General features: G+C 28.8%; 1 protein-coding gene across 1 annotated transcript; it reads right to left on the bottom strand.

Moving 5' to 3' along the window:
• Positions 1-294: 294 nt before the first annotated feature.
• On the bottom strand, positions 295-17,859 carry LOC107448517 (CDC42 small effector protein Spec2). Its single transcript, XM_016063757.3, has 5 exons — positions 17,591-17,859; positions 12,293-12,446; positions 10,534-10,626; positions 8,689-8,785; positions 295-3,977 (listed from the first exon to the last, which is right to left on the bottom strand). Exons 2-4 carry the CDS (start codon positions 12,347-12,349, stop codon positions 8,690-8,692), a joined length of 246 nt encoding a protein of 81 aa, XP_015919243.1. The 5' UTR covers positions 12,350-12,446; positions 17,591-17,859; the 3' UTR covers positions 295-3,977; position 8,689.
• Positions 17,860-23,619: the final 5,760 nt, after the last annotated feature.

Genomic DNA, 23,619 nt, shown 5'->3' with positions numbered 1-23,619 from the left:
CAATAAAATATTTTCCAATATGATTAATTTGCAACAACTCTCACTGAAATATGAAAGCGCAAATAAAGAGTTTTTTAAAAGTTGCACAAAAACAGATTTCACATACCAGTTAAATCACATTATTTTTAAAAATCAAACAAAAAGCAATTTTTTTTCTTTTTAACATGGGTCATTAAATATCACTGATTTTAATAACTACTTCATGATTCATATTAGTTAAACACATCTACAAATATTTCATTTCTTATTAGCTGTACAATGCACAATGATGCATGCTTACATTTTCTTTTATTAAAAAAAAAATTATATCTAATTTTAACTTTGTTTCCTTTTATTTTTCTGGAAGAACACAAAGTTAAAAGTTTTTAGGAGATGGAGTTTTTTCTTCAAAAGAGAACAATGGACTTTATAATTGGCTAAATGAGAAATCATAAATTTTTAAGTAAATTCCAGGTGCGTAGAGTTTTAGCCAATTTTGGTGTCCACGAGAGAATCTTTTAGCATTCTTTCTTAGAGGGGTCTGCCCAGGGTAAATTTATTACTGTTTCGTGGTACCTTCACAAATTCAACTTCAGGAAAAAATGGTAGTTTCACAAAATACTTTTAAACTAACGGTCTAAATTCTAACGGTAGTTTCACAAAATACTTTTTTCTTCTCATGCGAACCCCGTTCTCGTTGCAATCTATGGAAAAGGGTTTTTGTGCCAGTGGACTTTTACGAAAAGATAACACGTGTTTGATCAGATAGTGCAATGTGGCACGCCTAACTAGTCGCTTACTCCATATCAAAGCAAGTTTTTTTTTTCGCTCAATTTTTTAAAATGAAATGACAAGCCCTCTATAAACTTTACAGGAAGTCAAAATTCGAACATTATTCTAAACATTTGAACATTATCTTAAACATTATGGTAAATTTATTCGAACAGAAACATTTTTTTCTCTGTGAAACTTTTTTTTGTATCACCTAGTTGAAAATGTTCTCATAATGAAAAAAACTTTTAGTGCTAGTACTATTAAATGCATGTTTTCATTAAATTTAAGTTGAAATTTAACTATGGACAGTGATTTTTATGGATTTTAAAATTTGGGTACAATTTTAAGCCTATGATTTTACAATAGCAAACTTATTTTTGAATATAAGGGGGAAAATATATAGAAATTTACCAGTCATAAATAATTTTTATTTGTTGTGACAATTTTTGAAAATATTTTCGTACTTTACCACAATTTTGTTGATTTTAATTTTCACAAATTATGCCTAAATTTTCACAAAATAGGTACCTCTTAAAAAAATTTAGACAGACTCCTGTTCTAAGCAATATAATGAAAAAGACAGCTTTATATATTAGAAAATTTGCTATATAATAATACCATTTTAATACATTTGTTTGCATTTCCTACATTAAATACATGTCACACAATTTTTACTACCATATTATAAATGTATTATAACATTTATTTAATAAGTAATAAACGATTCTCATCCCTAAGCTGTGAAAAAAGAATTAAATTATAGCAATATTACAAACATTTAATAAAAGTTTCCTGTTATATGGAGACATTTTATTTTACATCTTTCAAAGTGATCTAAATGAAGTGCTTTAGGTGCTCTTATTTGTTGAGTCAAAGCCTGTTTTCTACAACTATTATTGAGACTTAATTAAATGACCTGGTCATGCAATATTAATAGAAGAATTGTTTTCCATGACAGCAAAAAAAATTTGAATTTATATTACTCTTGTGAATTGCGACACAGGAAAATGTCAAATGTCATTAGAACTTAAAAGTTTCTAATGTTATGAATTTACTAATTATTTCCCACTCAATTTCAGAAAAAAAAAATTCCATGATTTTTCCAGGTATAACAGGCAAATTTCAATGAAAAATGAGACCATATTTTCATCAGAAAAACTTTGATTCTTTTATTTGTAATGTGAAATATTAGATTTGGGTCAAAAATATTATTAAATGAGGATAAGAGCATGCCAGTTTGACTAAAATGTTAAATTTTTACAACAAATAATTGTAACAAATGTTAGAATTATTTAACTTGAATCTTAATAACTGATTACTGTAACTCACAATTTTAAGACTCATTATTTTCCAGGTATGACATAGGAATATTCCAAGTTTTTGTAAAAAAATTGCAACTTTCTCTGACTATTCCCTGATTTTTGGAGTAAAAATAAAATTCCCTGAAAATTCCAAGTTTTCCCTGTTTTAACACTAGAAAGACTGAATATCTAGATGAAATCTAAAATCCTAGATCCTCCTGAAAGTCTCATAAGCTGTCAGACTTTCAAGAGGCCCATCCCAGATTGTTTGAGTAGAGATAAATTAGGTATCCAAAATCTTACAATATAATCAAAATTCCTTTAATAAAAATATATTAGAGACTCGTTCATTAAAATTTCACAGTAATTTTTTTTTATTTAATTAACAAAAATATCTGATTAAAATGAGCGCTGACATTTTTAAAAAAAATGAAGTTGGGATACTTTATAATTACCCCTTTCATCGTTCTAGATATGAAGTTCTATGTATACATTTCTATAAGGATAACATAATGATTAAATAAACACTAACATTGGATTAAATTATGAAAAGTCAAATATACTCAATAATTTCAGTAAGTTATTTTTTGAATTACAGAACAACAAAAAACAAGAGCAGCCGAATAGTACCCATTTGTCTTGCTCGTGTCAGTTTATTATAAAACTAATTATTATAGCTATAGTGAGAGATTTGTGTAATTAACTAAAGGAATAGACGATGGGTTCGCTAAAGGTGAATTCGCCATTCAGTTCCAAATTTTAGTTTTAAATAATTTTTTTCATGAACTGAATACAAGAAAGCATCGCATATTCGATCAAAAGCATGCTTTCTGAGCATTTAAAAATCATCTTTTGCTGCAAAATCAATCTCTTTTTTTTTTTAATATTTACCATATGTTGCTCATGATCTTTTTTGTTATTGTGTTCGCACTAATAACTTAAACACAAGATTTATGTGTTTTTTTTATTAACTATGAAGAAGGGAGAGGATGCTTCTAATAAATCAAGAAAGTAGTGATTGAAAGAACAGAAAAATCAGTTCTTGCATATTTTATGTTTTGGATTTGACCTGCTGAATGACACACATTGTAAGTGAGTCCATACATATTTATATAACTTGCTATAATTCACACTTCTTAAAGATAAATTCATTTAAGGTTTAGTAACATTAAAAATAGGTATATTCAATAATTAAATTTTAAAAAAAAATATTCCAATTCACATAATTTTTTTTTTTACTGATTTTATTTAAAAGAAATTTCTATTTTGGTAATTGTTCAAAAAAAAAAAAGCACGATCATTTTACACCTCCTGATTTTAGTTTAAAAAGTGTTTCGCTATTCTTTTTTCATAGCATACTTATGAGATGACATATATTTTATGACGACAAAAGTAATTTTAGAGCTATCTAACATGCTTAACATTGAATCTCGAGATGTTAAAATTTATAAGTACTATTCATACAAAATAAACTATTTGGGACGGCCTAGACCTGCAACAGGCTGTAGTGCCTTGTAAAAAGATGAAGATTCATACAAAATAAACCATAAAGTTAAGTAACTTATTTTTAAAAAAATGCACAACACACAATTAGAGACTCACACATAATTTCTCACTAAATCATTTTTAAACAATACAATCATCAACTCATGTGGAGAAAAAAAAGCTTCAAACTTTGACTAAGAAAGACATTATTGCTGAAGAGAAGAAACAGATCAACGCAGTGCATTATTTTTTTTTCTATACAAATTTTCAAGGTGCAATTTGTCCATAAAATAGAAGACCAGCATACAATCCAATATACGCTTGGAAAGGTCTTTGAAACTAACTTCAAAAAAAAAGAAAGAAACAATTTGCGAAATTAACACACTATGTGGTCCAACATAGTTTCTTTTCTTTTTTTCCCCCTTAGTTTTCTCTAATCTAAAATATAAAGAGAAAAAAAAAGCAATTATTAAATTACATAAGAAATATTAATAAATATTATGTGTGGGGTTTGCTAAAGTTGGTTATTTGATTATTTTTAAATTCTGCTTTTGGAATAAAAAAACATGCATAATGTGGAACCTTCAGCTGCAAATTTTGTAACAAATACCCAAAGTAGAGAAATAAAATAACTGAGATTTTGCTAGCAACATTTTTAGGTCTACGCGTACAGTTTTTATACTTCACGCATAATCATGTGAGTCAAAGAGATAAATTCAAAATTGGAAATAATAATAGCACTTACAATTGGCGAAGTAAAAAATATGTAAATAAATCTTATTCTAAAAAAGTTTTTTTTAAACCATTATTCTGAATTACAATAGACACTCAACATCAAAATAATAAATACATACTCATATTTCGAACTTAAGTAGCTGATTTGGTCATGCATAGTAAATTTTGGGGTGATTTTTGTATCATGATCTATGACAGAATAATTGGCAAGTTTTGGAAACTTCAGGGCAGCACCCTGCCAGAATCTAAAAAAACACCACAGAAAGGGACTAACTCGAAAGGTATAACTTGTAGTCAGCCCTTAGCAAATATCTACATGTTTTTTTTTTTAAATTTTTACTGTTTAAAATCAATTTGTGTGCCTTGGCGATTGTAGTAGGAGTGTAGTTTCATATTGTATCACAATAGGAAAATATCCCCAAAATTTTTATCTAAGTTCTTTGCATAACAGTTACCAGAAAAATTACTTTTCATCAAAAGCAAGCTTTTAAGCTTTTCATCAGAAAGTGATGAGGAAAATTCGGAGCAAATTTTTTCTTAACTTTAGAGAAAATTCTTTTGCACTCTGCATTGCTATATGGAATGCATAGGATACCTAACATAACATCTGCTATATTTTTGCACTGTTTTTTTAATTACAGTTCATTTTCTCGAAGCCCAATTGACACGCACAATAAATGATTTTGATAACAGAAATGCATTTACGTTTTGACTATCAGTAAAAACAGAATGCAAATAAAGGAAGTTATTACTGCCAGATTCTCAAAAGTAAAGAACGAAGTACGTAATCGGAGAAAAAACAATTTACTAAATAAACAACTCACAGCAGCGCCATCTGCTTGAGGAATAAGAGAAGTACTTTTGCCATTAGATGATATTTATCACTAACAAATTATCTTTTTTAAATTTCTTAAAAAAATATGGAGAAATTTGAGAAAATGAAGGTAAACGGGAGATAGTCATAGAATATGGGAGTCTTTGTTAAAAAAACAGGAGACTTGGCAGGTATGCAATGAGTTTGCAGACAAATTTGGATTTATGAAGATAGTGCTGCAGATTCACTCTGCAAATTCTGCGATTAAGGAAAAAGGCATACATATTTGCATATTTATTCTTTTAAATTTATTTCTCTAACTATTATCAAAATAACTGAAAATACACTGAAAAAAAATTTCATATTAAGCCTTAATGGGCAATCAGAGATTTACCTTTTATTTAATACTAAATCTGGGAATCCAGACATATTTCATTTTAAAAATAAGTGAATGAGAAAAGACTGTATATATAAAGAAAAATTTAGAAAATAAAAGTTAGCATTTTAAAGAAAAGGATAGAACATGTTTTTATTAAATACTGTAACATTTAAAGACCATGATTTTTTCCCTTAATTCTCTCATTCGTACCAATGTGTAATATTGATAGATATTGGTAGGAACAATGGCAGAATATCCAACCAATGAGGAAACATATTCCTTTATCTATTTTAGAAAAAAAATGTTTTTTCAAAGAAAAAAAAAGAACAAATTTTCAATTCTAAATCTTCAATTAATTTCCAAACATATTAACAGTAGAATTAAAATTAACTATCAAAACTAAAATTTAAATTGAAGCAAATAATCAATTAATAAAAATAAAATTTAACTTTGAAAAAAAGTCAAGATGTTTAAAAAATGTAAGTACTTTTTTATATTTTTATTAACAAAATTTTTGACAAATTTTACAATCATATATATGATTCATTAGCTTGTTAATATTTTTTAAATAGTTGATGTCTGTTTTAATTAAATTTACTTTAATTCGTTTTTTTTTTAAATCTGAAGAATAGTTACTAATATGTTACTAAGCACATAAAACAATTTCATATATTTAGAAAAATTATTAAAAAATTCATGAATATAAAATATGATTTAAATCAACTACATATAAGTCAGCAATTTTATTATAATTTAGGTATTTCTCAGTTTGTTTAATAATTAAAGGGCATATTACTGGTACATACTTAAAACATTAGATACAAGATCTGCATTCATACTTTACTAACATTTAGCATCTGAAGTAGCTTTAAAGAAAAACTATTTGTAATTGAAATTACCCTTAGCAAAGTTTCTTCTGATGGAAAGTATTGAGCCATGTGGGAGAATCGCAGCGACATTGTAGCAGATAATTACAGAAATCTTGTAGAAAGATTTTTCTTTGGGAAGAAAAAAATTTCAGGTTGCTTTTCAGTAGAAATTTGCACACAAAATTTGAATCGCGCATTTAAATAACAACTTTTTGAAGTGCTCAATTTATGCCGATATTGTAAATCCATTTTGATTGTATTTTCAGCAGTTATTGAAATTGATTTTTACGTGGCTTTTAGATATCTCGATACATTTCAGGCGATAAATTCAAACATATTATTTTTCTTGTTTTTGTAAACAGCGTTTTTGTTACCTTAAATTAGTAACATACATCTTTGATATTATAGAAAGTATATTGCAGAAAGATATTAGAGCTAGAGAGTTTTGTTGCAGGAAGCCCAGAAAAATTCTGTCACAGAAGTATTGAGCTTGTTATCAGTATAGCTTCATACTTAGATAATTTATTTTAGATTATCTATTGATCAGTAACTATTATCTATTGATCACATTGAAAAAAACTATAAAATTGATCAGTACTAAACAAACTATGACAATCCAATTCAATAAAGATAAAATAAAGCATAAAAATTAAAGTATTGGAATACTACTTAATTTGTCAAATTTTAAAAAAAATAAGGTTTAGAATTTATTACATTTCATGATCAGACATGAAAACTTAAATCACAAACGTTAATTAATCATTCACTTAATTCACATAGCATATAAATTACATCAGATATCATAAAATAACCAAAAAATGAAATATTCTAAACATCAAAACAATCATCATAACAATAATCTGTATCTACCATTAATGAGAAGTGTGACAAAAAGTGGCTGCCAGTCAATATTCTATAATAAAGTTCTAACAGAGTACCCCACAAGAAAGTTACACGTAAAAATAAATTAATAATAAATGTCTCTATAAATATCACATCTCCAGGGTCGTCACAGTAAAAAATGAACAAAAATAGTTGCTTTTAGTAGCCTCAAGCATGAAAATATTTGCCTAAAACTTTAAAAATAGTTGCCTGAACAGGAGCAAAAATTTATCGAAAATAGTAGACAAATAATTAAAATTGTAGCTTAATTGTCAAATACTATGATAAGGACTGGTTGATGTCAGAAATTTTAAATTGTGATACATCGTCCGTTAGACATCGCGATTTAGCATATGTTCAGAAATTACCTATGGGAAATCAATCAAAAATAAATGAAAAGGAATAAATCTATTACAAAAGAAAATATTAATTCTAAACATATTCTACTATAATATCAATATCATTGCTTAATTTTTTCGATTAAAATAAAAAAGAAGTAAAAGCAAACCCAAGATTTATTTTATTTTTCTTAAATTAAAAATGATTTAAGATTTATTGGTTTAAAAATAATAATACAGTAACAAAATATTTTACATACGTGCATTATAATTAAAAGAAAAAAAACGAAAGTAGAAAAAAACCAAAAAAATGTTAACTTTAGAAAAAAAAAATTTTTTTTTTAAATTATTTGTTGGAAAAAAAACTTTGTTTTCAGTTTCTCAAAAATAAAAGCAAATTAAATAAAGGTAAGCTCTATTTTAATTTTTTTATAAATAAAAACAACTGAACATTTATTGGTTCAAAAATAATCAAATTATTATACTTACCTACATTAAATCAATTTGAAAAAAAAAAAAAAAAATTAAGTACAAAATACCCCTATTAAATTGAATCGCTTAAAATGAAAAATAATAACTGAAAAAAACAAATGAATAAACTTTTTCAATTTATATTTTCTTTTCATTGATCTATTGAGTTCCGAACGAAAGTTTAAGATAACAGCGATTGTATAGCAATCGCAAAGTAACAGTAGGTCTACGAAAAATAAGTATAAGTATAAAAATAACTTTGCTAAGAGTAAAAAAGTCTCCCAATAGTCGCCTATTCCTGAAAATAGTTGCTTTTTTAGCCTTTTCAGGCAAAAAAAAGTCTCCATTGTCGCCTAAGGCCGAAAATAGTAGCAAATAGTCGCATTTTAGTATCCTGTGGCAAACCTGCATCTCATCAACTATAAATCATTTCTTTGAAAATATAAAACACATTAAAATGGTGCTTTTAAACAAACTAAGTGACTTTTTAAGTTTGTATAATGGGATATCTTTTACTTGAAATAAATAGTAATATCAAATTTAAATAGAAGAAAGAAATAGCTCAAAATTAATTTTAAAAAATTTTAACAATATATTTATTAATTTATATGCAAATTTACAATCATACCACTGATTATTAAATTAGTAACACAAATTTTACCTCAATTTTTGACATCAACAACAGGTATTTGAACATTTACAGGAATAGCATATTCATAACCTCCTTTAGAAGCCATTTGATGTTGCAATGAATTAAGCTAGGAAAGAAAATTCTTTTATTAGAACATTGCTCGTAGTACACCAATGAAAAAATTAATTGAAAATGATTTGTTTTAAAAATAATAAATTTTTTTTAACAGTATATATTAGATTAATTTAAAAAATATCTTGAAATGAAAACACCATGAATTATTGCTTAACATTTAAGTATGGATGGGTGATCTAATGTAAACAATAACAAATGTCCTTAAACCGGAAGAAATTTAGAAAATTTCCGGTGTATCCCTCCGCTTATGTTATGACTACGAGGCGATGTGTGAACAAGCCTAATATTCTATGCAGTTTTGTTATTGTAATTTGGGTTCAAATCTAAACATAATTGTACCATTCATAAGAGCTTTCAGAAATGTATTGATTCTCAGAGGTCGTAAGGCCAAAAAAAATTTTGGAAAGTAAATATCTCATTGTGAATAATTCTTAAGGTTTGCCATGTTTTGTATTTTATCCTTTATTTGGCTACATTTGAATAAAATGTCGCCAAAAATATCGTTAAAAATATCTTTTTAAGATAGCCTAATTAGCCTAATTAATGCTGAAATTTAAAGACTGAAAGAAAGAACTCGGTGCATGTGAAATACTGCAAAAGATATGATGCAATAATACGATGGTGCGTTTCTTCAATCTGCGGCGTAAAAATACATTGGAAGCAGTAACCCGGAAGTCTTGAAAGAGCAATTTTACCACTAGCGCCGCCACCCTTAGCTTTACACAATCACCCATCCATAAAAGTGTTGACTGATGATAATGATCAGAATGATAAGGTATAATCATAATGTATTATCATATAAGGCATATCATGTAAGGTATATCATATATACATATAAGGTAATAATATAAGGTATAAGGATAATGATTCACAATTTAAAAATTGTATGACACAATTACTGTACTATTGATTGGAATCAATAAATGTAGAACTACAAAACCCCACCTAACAAGAATAGTCATCGCATGTGGTTGAAATAACTAAGCATATGATCCCTGATTATACTACAATAAAAATTTCATAATGCAAAACTGTCAATGTATTGTCTTTTTCACAAAGTGACTGAATTCTCAAATAGTTTGAAACAATAAATCCTGCAGAAAAGGGTATAAGCTAGAACCATGCATATGAAAATTGTATTGAAATACAAAAAACAAAAAAAAATGCTAGAGTGAAAATCAAAATCTTTTGATTCATTGTTTATTTTAAATCTTGCACTTTAATTAATGATTAAATATTTTTTATAGTTAATATTATATTCTATAATTTATATTAGATTCCTTTAGATAATTAAAATAGTTCTGAAAATGAGATTCCATGCAGTAATGTACTGGTATTGCATCTCATTGTAAGAAAACTTAATATTTGAAGAAAAAAAAAGTGTTTTCTAAATAATTATTAAATCTACTCGTCACTGCATTTAAATCGACCATAATAGAACATTATGCATGCTTGTTCAAAATTTAGGTGCAAATATTTATACTCCTAACTATCGTAGTTTAAACCTGAAGTCCATGTATGTGGACCTAAAAATATTAGCCCCCTGGCAGGATAATTCATATTATGTCTATTTTATTACAACTAATGAGAGTAAAATAGAAATTTGAAACTGTGAAATATTTTTTTGCAATATTCCTTCAGTAGTGATGAGCTTAATGATTTCTACAATGCCTTTAAATGTTACCTTGGACCAAATCTGAGTTCTTTAGAGAAATAAACATGAAATATATTTTTGCTTACATGAACATTCATGTCTCCAGATCCAACGTGAGCTGTATGTCTGAAATTAGTGGGGCTCCCAATCATAGATCTATCAATTCTGTGTCGTCTTTTCTGAAATATTTATGATTTATTATTTAAAAAAAACATGTTTAATACAAATAAAGTATTTGCTCATATTAATCCACTTACTATTTAAATTTTTTTTCATTTTAGCAAACCTTTAAAGCAATTTACATACCTGTCAACATTAAAGAAATAAAAAAAATGGAGATTTTACTAGCGACATTTTTTTAGGGTACGAGTAAAGTTTTGATATATAAGTCATAATTATGTGAATCAAAAAGAGGAATTCAAAATTGGAAGTAATATAAGCACTTACATTTAGCGAAATAAAAAATATGTATACAAATCCTAATCTGAAGAAGACTTTTTTAAAACCATTATTTATAATTACTTATACTATATGNATAACAGAGATTTTACTAGTGACATTTTTTTAGGCTATGAGTAAAGTTTTAATACATCATGCATAATCATGTAAGTCAAAAAGAGAAATTCAAAATTGGAAATAATAAAAGCATTTACATTTAGTGATGTAAAAAATTTGTATATAAATCTTAATCTAAAGAAGATCTTTCTTAAAACCATTATTTATAATTACTTACACTATATGCACACAACATACTGCAGTAACGGCAATAGCATTATTATTGTGGAATAACAGAAGTATTTTTGCCATTAGCTGATATTTTTTTTCTTAATTTCTTCAACAAATATGGAGAAATTTGGGAATATACGGGCAAACAGGCGATAGTCGTAAAATAGAGGAGTTTTCGTTAAAAAACAGGAGACTTGGCAGGTATGAACTTAGCAATTATAATGTTTACCATAATTTGAAAAATGTTTCAAAAGAAATGCTTTTGTTTAGAACACAAAACTTTTTAATCATTTAAAATTTTCATTCTTCGAAAAAATTACCACGTTTTAAAAAGTGGCTACTGCAAAATAACTTAATTTTGTCCCGTAGTGAGTCAAACCACTTCATGAGTCGATATCAAAAGGTTTAAAACTAAGACTCATAATATTCTTTAGGAAGACTATTTTGAAAAAAAAAAAATTTATTCTAGTTTAGGGGTGCACAACCTATTTCCTTTGGGCCACATGCGGCCTGCTGACTGTTGATGAGCGGCCCGCGAGAGCTTCTGAACACAGTAAAAATTTCTTTTAATTTGGTTTTTGTTTAAACATTATAAATTTCGTATATTAGAATATTTAATTAAAATTTATATTACTCTATAAAATACGTATTTTCTTTCTTTCTTTTGCACTTCTGTAAGCTTCTTTATGATTAGAATTTACANACCCCCTTCCAATATTTATGTATATATATATATGCATTGATAAATTAATTATTGTGAAGAACGTAAGAAGTTTTTTTAATAAAATGTATCAGTTTTTTAAGTTTCAAATAAATTCAAATAATTAAGAGTATTTAATATTCTGCAAATATATGTTATTAAGTTTACTGACAAAAATATCTGATGCTTAGAACACTAATGTTTACATAAAAATCTTCATATTTGCCGCTAGCATGACTAAATATGCGTGCGGCCTTTCGTTAATCTACGTGCTGTGCAAGTGGCCCTTTACTCAAAAAAGTTGTGCAGCCCTATTCTAGTTAATTATATTAAAAATCAAGATGCCTGATTAATGAATACGGAAAATATGGTGTGTCATTTATAATTCGTGAAGAGTAGTGAAAAAAGGATAGAATTACTGGAGGTGGTTCATCAGTCACACAGCATGAGAAACATTGGATCCAGATTTCACTCATTCTATCACCAACACGAAGAGGACCAGACCTCCTCCTGTCTTCACCAAAAGGTCTCAGCTTTCTTCTTTTTGTAAACTCTTTAATAATAATCTAAATGCTTAATAAAAAAATACATATATTTGTTAGAATATATAAAATAAAAACAAATTAAAATTATTTGTACTAAAGTCACAAGAAAAGCAACAATAAAATCAAGAATCTTTCCAATAAATATAAAGAATCAGAATAGGGATAAGGAAATTAATTTATATTTTACATGCAAATTGATTTTTTCTTCTTTTTTTAGTTTAAAATTATTTTTAACACAGGGTTGAGGAATTTTTTTCTTCTTTTGCAAACAGCAAAGCTCGTCAAATTGTCTGACGTATGAGCTTCAACAGACTCAAGTCACCATACTGTTGGCTTTCATATTAAGGCCCAATTTACTTATAAGCTAGATAGGATACAGATTAGTGTGCTGAGAATTGTAGGGTCCCCTCAAAAATAACTATTTTTTACCTTCGTTTGCTTGAAGGTGCAAGAGCCTTTGCAAATCAAAATATCCATTTTTTTTGCTTCGGCATTGGTCAAAATTTGAAAATCAACACAAATAATTCCTCCCCAATGTCCTGTAAATTGCTTCTCTAATTGCTGTCTGTTCCATCCTTTCTGGAGTCTAATTTCTAGGAGCATTCTCGATTGCAAAAGAAAGTGTGTACTAAATTTGATGGGGTTGTAGATTAGTATTTAGAAAGAGAATTTTTTTAATTAAAATTTTCTTTTATCGCCCTTTTGGTTACTATTTTCTGCATACCATTTACTAATATTCTGCAATTTTTTGCCATTTCCTGAATTCTTATAACAATATAAACGACTAGCCTCCTGTCTCTGCTTATTTTGTTCACCAACCCCCACAATTTTCTTCGCATTTATCATTGTATTTTATTATTATTTTTTCCAAAACGTTCAACTTTTCCACAAAAATAAAGAATATTTTGATCACAAAATATACAATCATTGTGCATCTATCGTTAGATTTTTCGTTTACAGTTTTCAAGGCTAGGGTTTATTACCATGTGATTTGGTTATAGCCCATTATTTACAGTCATTTAGCAAAATAGATCATAAGATAGTTAATAGATTTTTAAAATAGGTAGGTTTCTTTCTTGGACTTTTAAATTAATTTAGACCATTATATAGAGATTTAAATTGATCTCTGAGATCATGACAACATTTATTTGTCATGGAGAGTCTGGTATTACTTAAACAATAAAATTATTGTGGTGTTAATTCTACAATATTTGAACTGTGACACACTTTCAATCAGGGTTCGTGATTTTTTTGATTTTTTAAAAAAAAATCGGATTATTTTGATTTAAATCGGATTTTTTTGATTTAAATCAGATTTTTTTTATTTCTATTCAAAAACACTATAAGAGCTTTAATTTATGATTAAAAAAACCTTATAAATGTTTAATCAAAATTAAATTAATATTAAAACTATATTATAACAATATTTTAGAAGCTCTAACTTACTAAAATAATTTTTCATTATAATGCATAGCGACCATTTTGATACAAAGGCATGATTGAAATTAAAAGACAAGATAAAATAGATAATTTAAAGAATACTACTTTAACTAATAACACAAAGTTTCAATTAGCACAGCATAATTTTAATTTAAAATTGTGATCTCTTTTTTTTCTCATGATTTATAAAATGGCAAAATAAATGCAACAGATTGTGTTTATAAATGTTGTTATTCATCAAAAAATAAATATTCAATCTATATATTTTTATGTTAAAATATTCATTTTTAATCCTTTATCAAAATACATAAGTTAAGCTAAAAAACATTTTTAAAAAAATCTATGTACTCATTGGAATTTTTTTTCACAAAAGAAAATCTGATAATTTCAAAGATACCGTAAACATATTATGAGAAGAAAAATAAAAACCAGTTAATAACCCTACTGCTTCAAATAGACTTTGATAGGGAAGAATGACACTATATCAGGAAAAAAATATCTGAACTCAGCTTTTTTTTTCTTTCTATTTTTGGCATATTAAGGTAATTTCTTTTTAATATAACCTCAAGCTTTAGAAATATAGAAATTTCCATCAATAAACTATAATGTAGATTTGAATTTCATGCTTTTTTAATCAAAAGGTAGAATTTTAATTAACATTTGCTTTTTGAAAAAAAAGCATGTTTATTTACTTTCTACAGCTATGCAAGTCTATATTAAGACAGCATTAAATATTTACTTTAATCTGTACTTTCAATGTTAAGAATCAAAAGATTTTTAAACATGTAATTTTAAATGTGTTTAACACACTCCAAGAAAGAAAGTAATTTCGTTAACTAAAATTAATTAATGCAGCAATTTATTTAAAATAAATTTTAAAACTAAGAAAAGAAAATAATAAAAGTATCAATAATTTAAAGCACTGTTTTTTAACTTTTAAAATCAATATAATATATATATAAAAATCAGTTGATTTAAATCAATGATTTTTTTAAAAAAATCATTTGATTTTAATCATGATTTAAATCGTGATTTAAGTCAAGCTGATTTAAATCAACAAACCCTGCTTTCAAAGGTGTAATTTCTTTTTTATTAAAGACGAAGTTAAGTGTAAAATCCATGAACTAAATTATGTCACTGTTTATTACAAAAACTAATTTTTCAATCACAGATTTCAATAAATAAATGAAATAGCCAGGGTGAAAAAAGTCATTATAAATAAATAAAAAAACAACAACTTTCTTTCTCTCCAAAAACTGCAAACTGTGCTTTTACAACAAGAACTTTAGACTTCGGAGTCAATAGGGGTAATAATTTTCATCTATCAAATAATTTAATAGATAACAAATGATATACAGTCCATTTAGTTCTATAAATTTTAGCTTTGAGGTAAATAAGCATTCTTTTACAAAACTTCCAGGTTTTACATTACGTCAATCAAGACAAAGACTACTTGATTTTAAATTATTAATTCTGATTAAACTGGTGTAGTTGCATTAATATAGAAATGCCTGATCTGTTTTATAGAAGATGTAGAGAAAAATATTAAAATTCTAGCAATTTGAAGCAGTGGTATAATGACTTTTAGCACGAATGAAACTCAATATGAGCAACTTTGGAAAAAAATGTCTAAATTAAAAGAGATTAATGAATTGAAACAAAAAGCAAGTCATTCTAATTAATAAAATTTACTTGGTTGTTGTTAATTTACGTCGCACTAGAGCTGCACAATGGGCTATTGGCGACGGTCTGGGAAACATCCCGGAGGACGATCCGAAGATATGCCATCACAATTTTGATCCTCTGCGGAAGGGATGGCACCCCCGCTTCAGTAGCCCGACGACCTGCGCGCGAAGTCGAGCACTTTACGGTAGCACAGTTTAACGAGGACCAATACCGCACACCCTCGGTCCCTACGCAGACTGATCCAAGTGGTCACCCACCCGCACACTGACCGTAGTCAGTGATGCTTGACTTCGGTGATCTGCTGGGAACCGTGTCTTAACGATCAGTCCACTGCGGGACTAATAAAATTTACAGTTTCTAATTAATAACTTTGGTTTACATGTCAGCTACTTGATGACTTTCAGCAATCAATTATTGTTTCCATTTTCATCTGGAAATTTATGGTTTGATGTTTTCAAAAAGTATGTGAAATTAAGGCTTTACACTTCATTTAATATTCCGTAATATATTGTAAGCCTTTTATTTATTTTAATTATTTCTAGTAGCATAATATTACAATTATGTAAAGAGAAAATAATTTTTTGGAGAAATAAAATTTTTTTGAAAAATATAATTTTGATGAAAAAATTTCAATTAACAAATTTTTTTGTTACAAAACTTAATTTTTGTTTTTGTAACATAAATTTTTAAAAGTTAATATTGCTTAGAGGCAATATTTTTTTAAAATCTTTTCTGGACCTTATACTTACAATTCCTTAAAAAAAAAAAAATAATAATAATAAATTAAAATAACTGGTGTTGCAAATGTAAAAATTATTTTGTTATGGATATAGCATTTTTTTGTTGTTACATCAGTAACAAATCAAGAACTTGAATTTAAAAGAAAGTGAATGCTTATATTCACAGATCTAAATAATTGAGAGAGCTTATTTATTAATATTATTCCTAACATTATGTTCTTTTTAACTAATCCCAAAATTTAATTTCATAGCTCCGAATAACTAATTTTGCAAAAACATTATGAATTTCCTTAACAATTTTTTTTTTCATTGTAAAAACAACTTCGTATTATTAATATTACCTTAAGTAAGACTTTATTTTGTAACCCAACTATAATGATTTAAAACAAAAACTCTTATTTCTCATTTTACAAAGCCTTTTTTATAAACTGGGACAGTTATTACCATAAACAAAAACACAATTTTTCTTTCTTAAAACTTCAAGATATTTTTTTTTCTTCTTAACTACATCATATGCCCAATGACAATCAAAAAAACATAACAGATACTGCATGTTTTCCATTTTTAAATATAATTTTAATCCTTAATAACAAATATAATTTTATAACAAATATAATTTTTTCATCATAACAGCACATTAAAAGTTCAGTTAGCTTTTTACTTGGGAAGAAGTTTTATTCTTTTTTAATCTCCTATACAATTACAATTTCCATTCTTTTTTTTCTTCTTAAACTCACAATTTTTTTTTAAAAGGAAAATTAACAAAAAAATTCACAATTTCAAAATGTAGACAATATTGTTAAAATTATAATATAACCCTTTGCACTCAGAGTAATTTAAAACATTTTTTGAATTAATGTAAGCACCTTATTTAACATATATGTTATGATAATGTAATATTTCATGATGTAATATTACTAAATAAGTCCACCCTGTTCCCATAACAACTCATGCCTCTGGGGATACTGATCCAGGAGTTTCCTTGTCTTCTGGATTGGTTCAAAATTACAAGGCTACGGAGTTGAACATTAGTAGACGTATACCCAAAAATTGAGTCGGCTTTTCAACGACGGTTATAAAATAAAATAGGTTTTAGCTGCTTAAACAGACTTCAGGACTATTACAAAACGAAAAAAAAGATAGCTAACAGATTCTAATCAGGATGATAGGACACATAAAAATGATAATTTACCCAGGTCATAAGCACAGAAGCATAAGAAAATTAAATTTTGCATTCTAATAACTTTTTTATAAAAAACGATAAAGAATCGGAGTTACCATAAAGGTTACAAAACCAAATACTTACTGATCAGAGGAAAAGATTTTATTTCCATAAACTCAAATTTGTAAGACAACTTTACAAATCATCAGAGAAACTATTTACTAAGTATTTTCTACTAGCCAATAAGTTACCAATGGTTACTTGTATTTTTAAAGGTGAATCTAAATATTTTGGAAAGAAGCATCGGAATCAAAACATTCTAATAAAATGGAAATGAAAATATAAGTAGTAGTAGAAGTAATCTGACGATTTGTTTTGAAGCTATGTGCTTCAAGAATGCGCTTGTAGCTTTCATGAAGTGAGTATTGAGTATAGTAAAGTGCGGCGAGCTCTCTGCTCATCGCTTATAGCTCTGCGTTTTGGATTAAGCTTTCATGAGTTAAGTTGTTGTTGTTCATTTACGTCGCACTAGAGCTGCACAATGGGATATTGGCGACGGTCTGGGAAACATCCCTGAGGATGATCCGAAGACATGCCCTCACAATTTCGATCCTCTACAGAGGGGATGGCAACCCCGCTTCGGTAGCCCGATGACCTGCACTCGAAGTCGAGCACTTTACTGTAGAACAGTTTAACGAAGACCAATACCGCACACCCTCGGTCCCTACGCAGACTAATCCAAGTGATCATCCACCAGTACACTGACCTTAGCCAGTGATGCTTGACTTCAGTGATTTGCTGGGAACCGTGTCTGCTCTTAGATATATTTTGCTTTAGGAAATAATAATTTTTTTCATCCGCTAAGAAATCACGTATGAAGGTGTCACAATAACAATTGTAGACAACAAGCTCAAATTCTTTCTACAGATTATTCTGCGATGCAATATTTTCAAACAGATAATTTTGTTTTTAACAAAGGAAATTTATATAATTTCTGAGCTCAAAACTGCTGTATGCGCTGGTGAGTTTAATGAGAAAATTTGTTTTACTTATTTAGAGATGTAGGGTGTTAAAGAGTGACATGGCTACTAGGTTGAGAAAGAACTCACTTTTTGGCAGTCTTACTTTGACCTCTTTTTACTTGCTTATTACTGTTTCTATTGCAAGTCGGAATCACCATACGTTAGTCTCACCTTATTGTTGAAGAAGAGAGATTAAGTTCATTTTACAAAATAGAAATGAGACATTAAAATCTTTATAATTAAAATAAAAATGTGTGCTTGCAGAACAGTACTTCCTCAGGGGACTTCCTATGGGAATATTTTCATTTTTATTTTAATTATAAAGATTTTAATGTCTATTTTACGTAAAACAAATTTGGTTTCAGCTGCCTTGTGAGCTTTTCCAATTTGATTTAATTATTTAATGTTTCAATGTGTTTATTTACCTCCTATGTATCAAAATTGACTAAGTAAATTGAATTGATTTTATAATTTGGTTCATTTTACAAATTATCATTTAAGTTTAAATTTTGAACTTTACATCCTTTTGCTCTTGAGGAAACTCTGTTGGTCTGTAAGAAAGTATTAGTATTACTTATATATAATGAAGTGAGCCTTATTTATAGAAATCAGTTTACAACCTTTCTTTTTGTTCTAAAATGTTTATTAAACTAATTAAAAAATCCTTCTAAAATTAATTCAAAAATCTTTGTTTTTTTATGAATTAAATGCCTATTACTATTCAATATCACGATCGAGTAAACACAATGCACAAAATTTTAAGCATATTTAATGCCAATGATGACTGGGAAATATTGCGGTCTTTCTTTTTTGATGACTATACAAATCCCTAATATTTCCTAGGCGCTAAATTTTTAGTACCTTTTGTAACAATTATCATGAAATTTATATTTCGTAAAATCTACAGGATTTTTTTCCTATCTACGTGAATACGAATCGAGATGTGTATGTTTGCCTAAGATAGATACTCTGACCGCCAGTCTGGTGTTATGGAAACAAGAAGAGGGCATCTTAGGGAGGGTAGCTTCGATGAAAGAGGTCTCTTCTCTGGCCGAAACCAGTCCTAAAGAGGGATCCCGCACCCCTACTTGAAATCATCATACCTCATAGTCACTGCGACAGCTCCAGACGAATGTCCGGCAGAGTACCTATCTTAGACAAACAGTAGCTTTTAAATTGCAAGAAGACTCACAACTTATGATTTTTAAAAAGCATAAATATGAATAGTGATATGTGATTTTTAAATCGCGTGAATGTGAATCACGGAGTATGATTTTTGAATAGCGGGGAGAGTAAAAATGTATGATATTTTAAACACGCATCGCGATATGTGATTTTAAATCTCGTGAATACGAATCGCGATAGATAATTTTTAAATTTCGTTAATGCGATGGTCAATTTTAAGATTGGCGATCGAAATGGGCTGTAGGTGGCGTAGAGCAGAACTCTTTTCCTTTGGCAACACTTCACATGCTTTCCCCATTAGCGTGTGGAAAGTCATAGAGGAAGGAAGTACGTTAGTTTCTCTCTTGATTTTCACATAGATTAAACTGTGACTTGAAAAACTATATGGAACTGAAAACTACATTAAACATAGTTCTAAAGAAAAGTATCATATAAATTTTAAAAAATATTTGTATTAAATAAAAGGGAAAAATATTAAGAAAAGGGAAATTTCGTAGTACATTCCTATACAACTGAAAAGAGGAGGAGAGGGAAGGGCTAAAGGCATGAAACCGGTCTCTCCCCAGATGGCGTATTCGAGTGTTGCGATTTTTAAAACGCGTAAATACGAATCGCGATATGTTATTTTTAAATCATGTGACAACAAAAAGAATAGGTTGGAAGTGTGTTGTTAAATTTGCACGTGTTTATGGAACTAGAGTAATAGGCACGTATTTTGAATTATTTTTTTGCAAAAGGGACCGCCTTTAATATAAATCTACCCATCTCGTTCATTTTTTTAAAATTCTCTCCGGAAATTTGTTGATTTTGCTAAGATACGTAATTACTTCTTAAGTTACAAAAATTTTTAAAACAGAATCGAGTTTCACGAGTTGTAATATTGCGTTAAAATATCAGGATTTTCATTCAAAATCACAAGTAACAATGCAGCAATAACGGGAAAGGAAAAAAAAAAAAAAAACATTTTCGAAAAACCTCTTACATTTATGTTAAAATCGGCACAAATAGAGCACGTAAAAAGTAATTATTTTAATGTATGATTCAAAACTATAGTATTCGCGATCGCAACACTCGAATACGCCATCTGGGGAGAGACCGGTTTCATGCCTTTGGCCCTTCTCCCTTCCCTCTCCTCCTCTTTTTAGTTATATAGGAATGTACTACGATATTTTCCCTTTTTACTTAATAAAAATATTTTTAAAAATTTCCGTGATACTTTTCATTAGAAGTATGTTTAATGTAGTTTTCAGTTCCATATAGTTTTCCAACTTAAAAGATTTTAATCTATATGAAAATCAGGAGAGAAACTAACGTACTTCCTTCCTCTATGACTTTTCACACGCTTGGGGAAAGCATGTGAAGTGTTACCATAGGAAAAGAGTTCTGCTCTACGCCACCTGCAGCCCATTTCGCTCGCCAATTAAAAATATCAGAATTTTCTCTTAAATCCCCTTTATATTTATTTGCGATGAAATCGGTGTAAATATAGTGCGTCAATAAGTGATGTATTTAAATGCGAGATTCGAAATCAAAGTGTCGTAATAGCTTATAAAAAATATCGGGACTTTCACAAGATTGTAGAAATGTGTAGCAATAATTACCAAAATAACGATCGAAGAATAATTTGATTTACGATAAAATCGGCCCAAATAAAGCACGTCAAAAATTATGGTTATCTAAATGAGTGATTCTTTACTCGCGATTCGTAATAAGATCGTGCTAAAATAGCGAAATTTTACAAACCACGTGAAAATGCATAGCAATAACTGCCGAAAAAAAGGATTAAAAGTCATTTAGATTTGCTATGAAGTTTGCGCAAATAGAGCGTTTCATAACTTTCCGAAACTACGTGAAAATAGGTAGCAATAACCACCGAAAAGTCATTGGATCCGTAACGTTAACGAAAAATAGCGATCGAAAAACTATATTGAATGAGATTGGGTGCGACAAAAAATTATATGCGTAAATTTAAAATTTCCGATTTTTTTTCTTTTTTAAAGTAATTACTTTTTAAAATTTTGTTTAGATTGCGTCTGTGGGCCGCACATCAAGGATTAGCGGGCCGCAGGCTGTGCACCCCTAGCTTATATTAATACACGAAAAATAGGATAGAAATTATTTACAATATGGTGAACCAGGGCCGGGATAGGCTGGTTGGTAGAGCACTGGGCCCATGTCCAAGAGGCCATAGAATCCCCGTGTAGTAAATGGTGACTGATGCACTTTAAATCTGTCGAGTCGTAAAGTCCTCCATGTTCCACAAATCAATACCTCTGGGGATCCAGATCTTCTGTTGTTGTTCATTTACGTAGTCACTAGAGCTGAACAATGGGCTATTGGCGACGGTCTAGAAAACATTCCTGAGGACGATCCGAAGACATGCCATCGCAATTTTGATCCTCTGCAGAGGCGATGGCACCCCCGTTTCGGTAGCCCGACGACCTGCAAGCGAAGTCGAGCACATTACGGTAGAACAGTTTAACGAGGACCCATACCGCACACCCTCGGTCCCTACGCAGGCTGATCCAAGTGGTCACCCACCCGTACACTGACCGTAGCCAGTGATGCTTGACTTCGGTGATCTGCTGGGAACCGTGTCTTAACGATCACCAGATCTTCTGGATTGGGTTCAAAATTACAAGGCCACGGAATTGAACATTAGTAGTCGTAAACCCAAAATATGATCGGCTGTTCAACGACGGTTATAAAATATGGTTAACCAAAGTTAAACGTGTAAAAAAATTTGATCAAAATTCTTGTTTAAAACATTGAATAAATAACATGATTTTAGAGAAAAAAAGCTTTTTTGCATGTCACATTCTGAATATTAATGTGGTGTCAAAAGAAAATCGTTTGACCTTCTATGCAACTCCAGGTCGAAATATCCTATAGATGGCTCATAGAAATAATTGTTGATAAGAAATCTCTAAAATATAAACGTTGATAAGAAATCTCTAAAATATATTTAAGAAATAAAGAATAGTTTCCTTAAAAAATAAATGTGTTTTGAAAAAAGTTTTTTCCATACTCAGAACAAGGAAACAATTTTTAAAATAGTATGTATTTTTTCCAACCCTGTTTGCAATTAACTTTTGTCAACTAATGTTTCTAGCTGAAAGAGGTAGGGATAAATGAGGTTCTAGTAAACAGTGCAAGACTTTGCTTCTAAATATCATCGCACACTAGAGCATCTAAAATAATTAAGTTTCAGCAACTGACCAGCACAAAAACTTCTTTTTTCCGGAAGTATGCTACCATTTAAACAAGAGTAAAACAAAAACAATTTTGAATTGGAAAAATATTATTTCAAGTTAAGTCACTGCCATACACAAGGTTCACATGCACTGGGAATATCCAGAAATATCAAGGAAAATGATATTTGGATTGAAAAGTGAAGTAAATGTCACAGAAAAATGTAATTTTATTACAAATTTGGAATTGTCAAAGAAATTTTAACCCCATTAAATCTTGCAAAATACGCAGTATTTCACACTTCTTTCTTTGCGGTTGCGCTAATCATTATTAAAAATAATAAAATCAATTGCTGAACAGACGGTCGCTTGAGATTCTTCTTTTATGATAACATTTGTGGAGATGAGGGACAAGATTATTCAAAAACTCTTCAGCCATCCACATTCCAAAAGTAATTTTTTAAAAGCAGTGGTAGAATTCAATGAATTACAGATATACAGACAGTTGACACGTAATTGCTGTTTGCATCTCCCACCTTATAGACATAGGGGCCCCGTACTTATCGAATGCTTCAAGCATACATAGTAACAAGTTCTGCAAGGCGATATTTCAAACGGATAATTTTGTTTTTAATAAAAGAAGTAAATTAGATGATTTCTGAGCTCAAATCCGCCCAATTTCATAAGATATTAATGCTATTAAGTAATTCTGGTGAGTTTGAAGTGAAAATTTGTTTTAGTTATTTATAGATATATTGTTAAAAAAAGGTGACAT

This window comes from Parasteatoda tepidariorum, chromosome 3 (assembly GCF_043381705.1).
Source record: "Parasteatoda tepidariorum isolate YZ-2023 chromosome 3, CAS_Ptep_4.0, whole genome shotgun sequence".
Classification (NCBI taxonomy): Eukaryota; Metazoa; Arthropoda; class Arachnida; order Araneae; family Theridiidae; genus Parasteatoda; species Parasteatoda tepidariorum.
The sequence above is the reverse complement of the archived record's forward strand: the minus strand, read 5'-3'. Positions and strand labels throughout refer to the sequence as shown.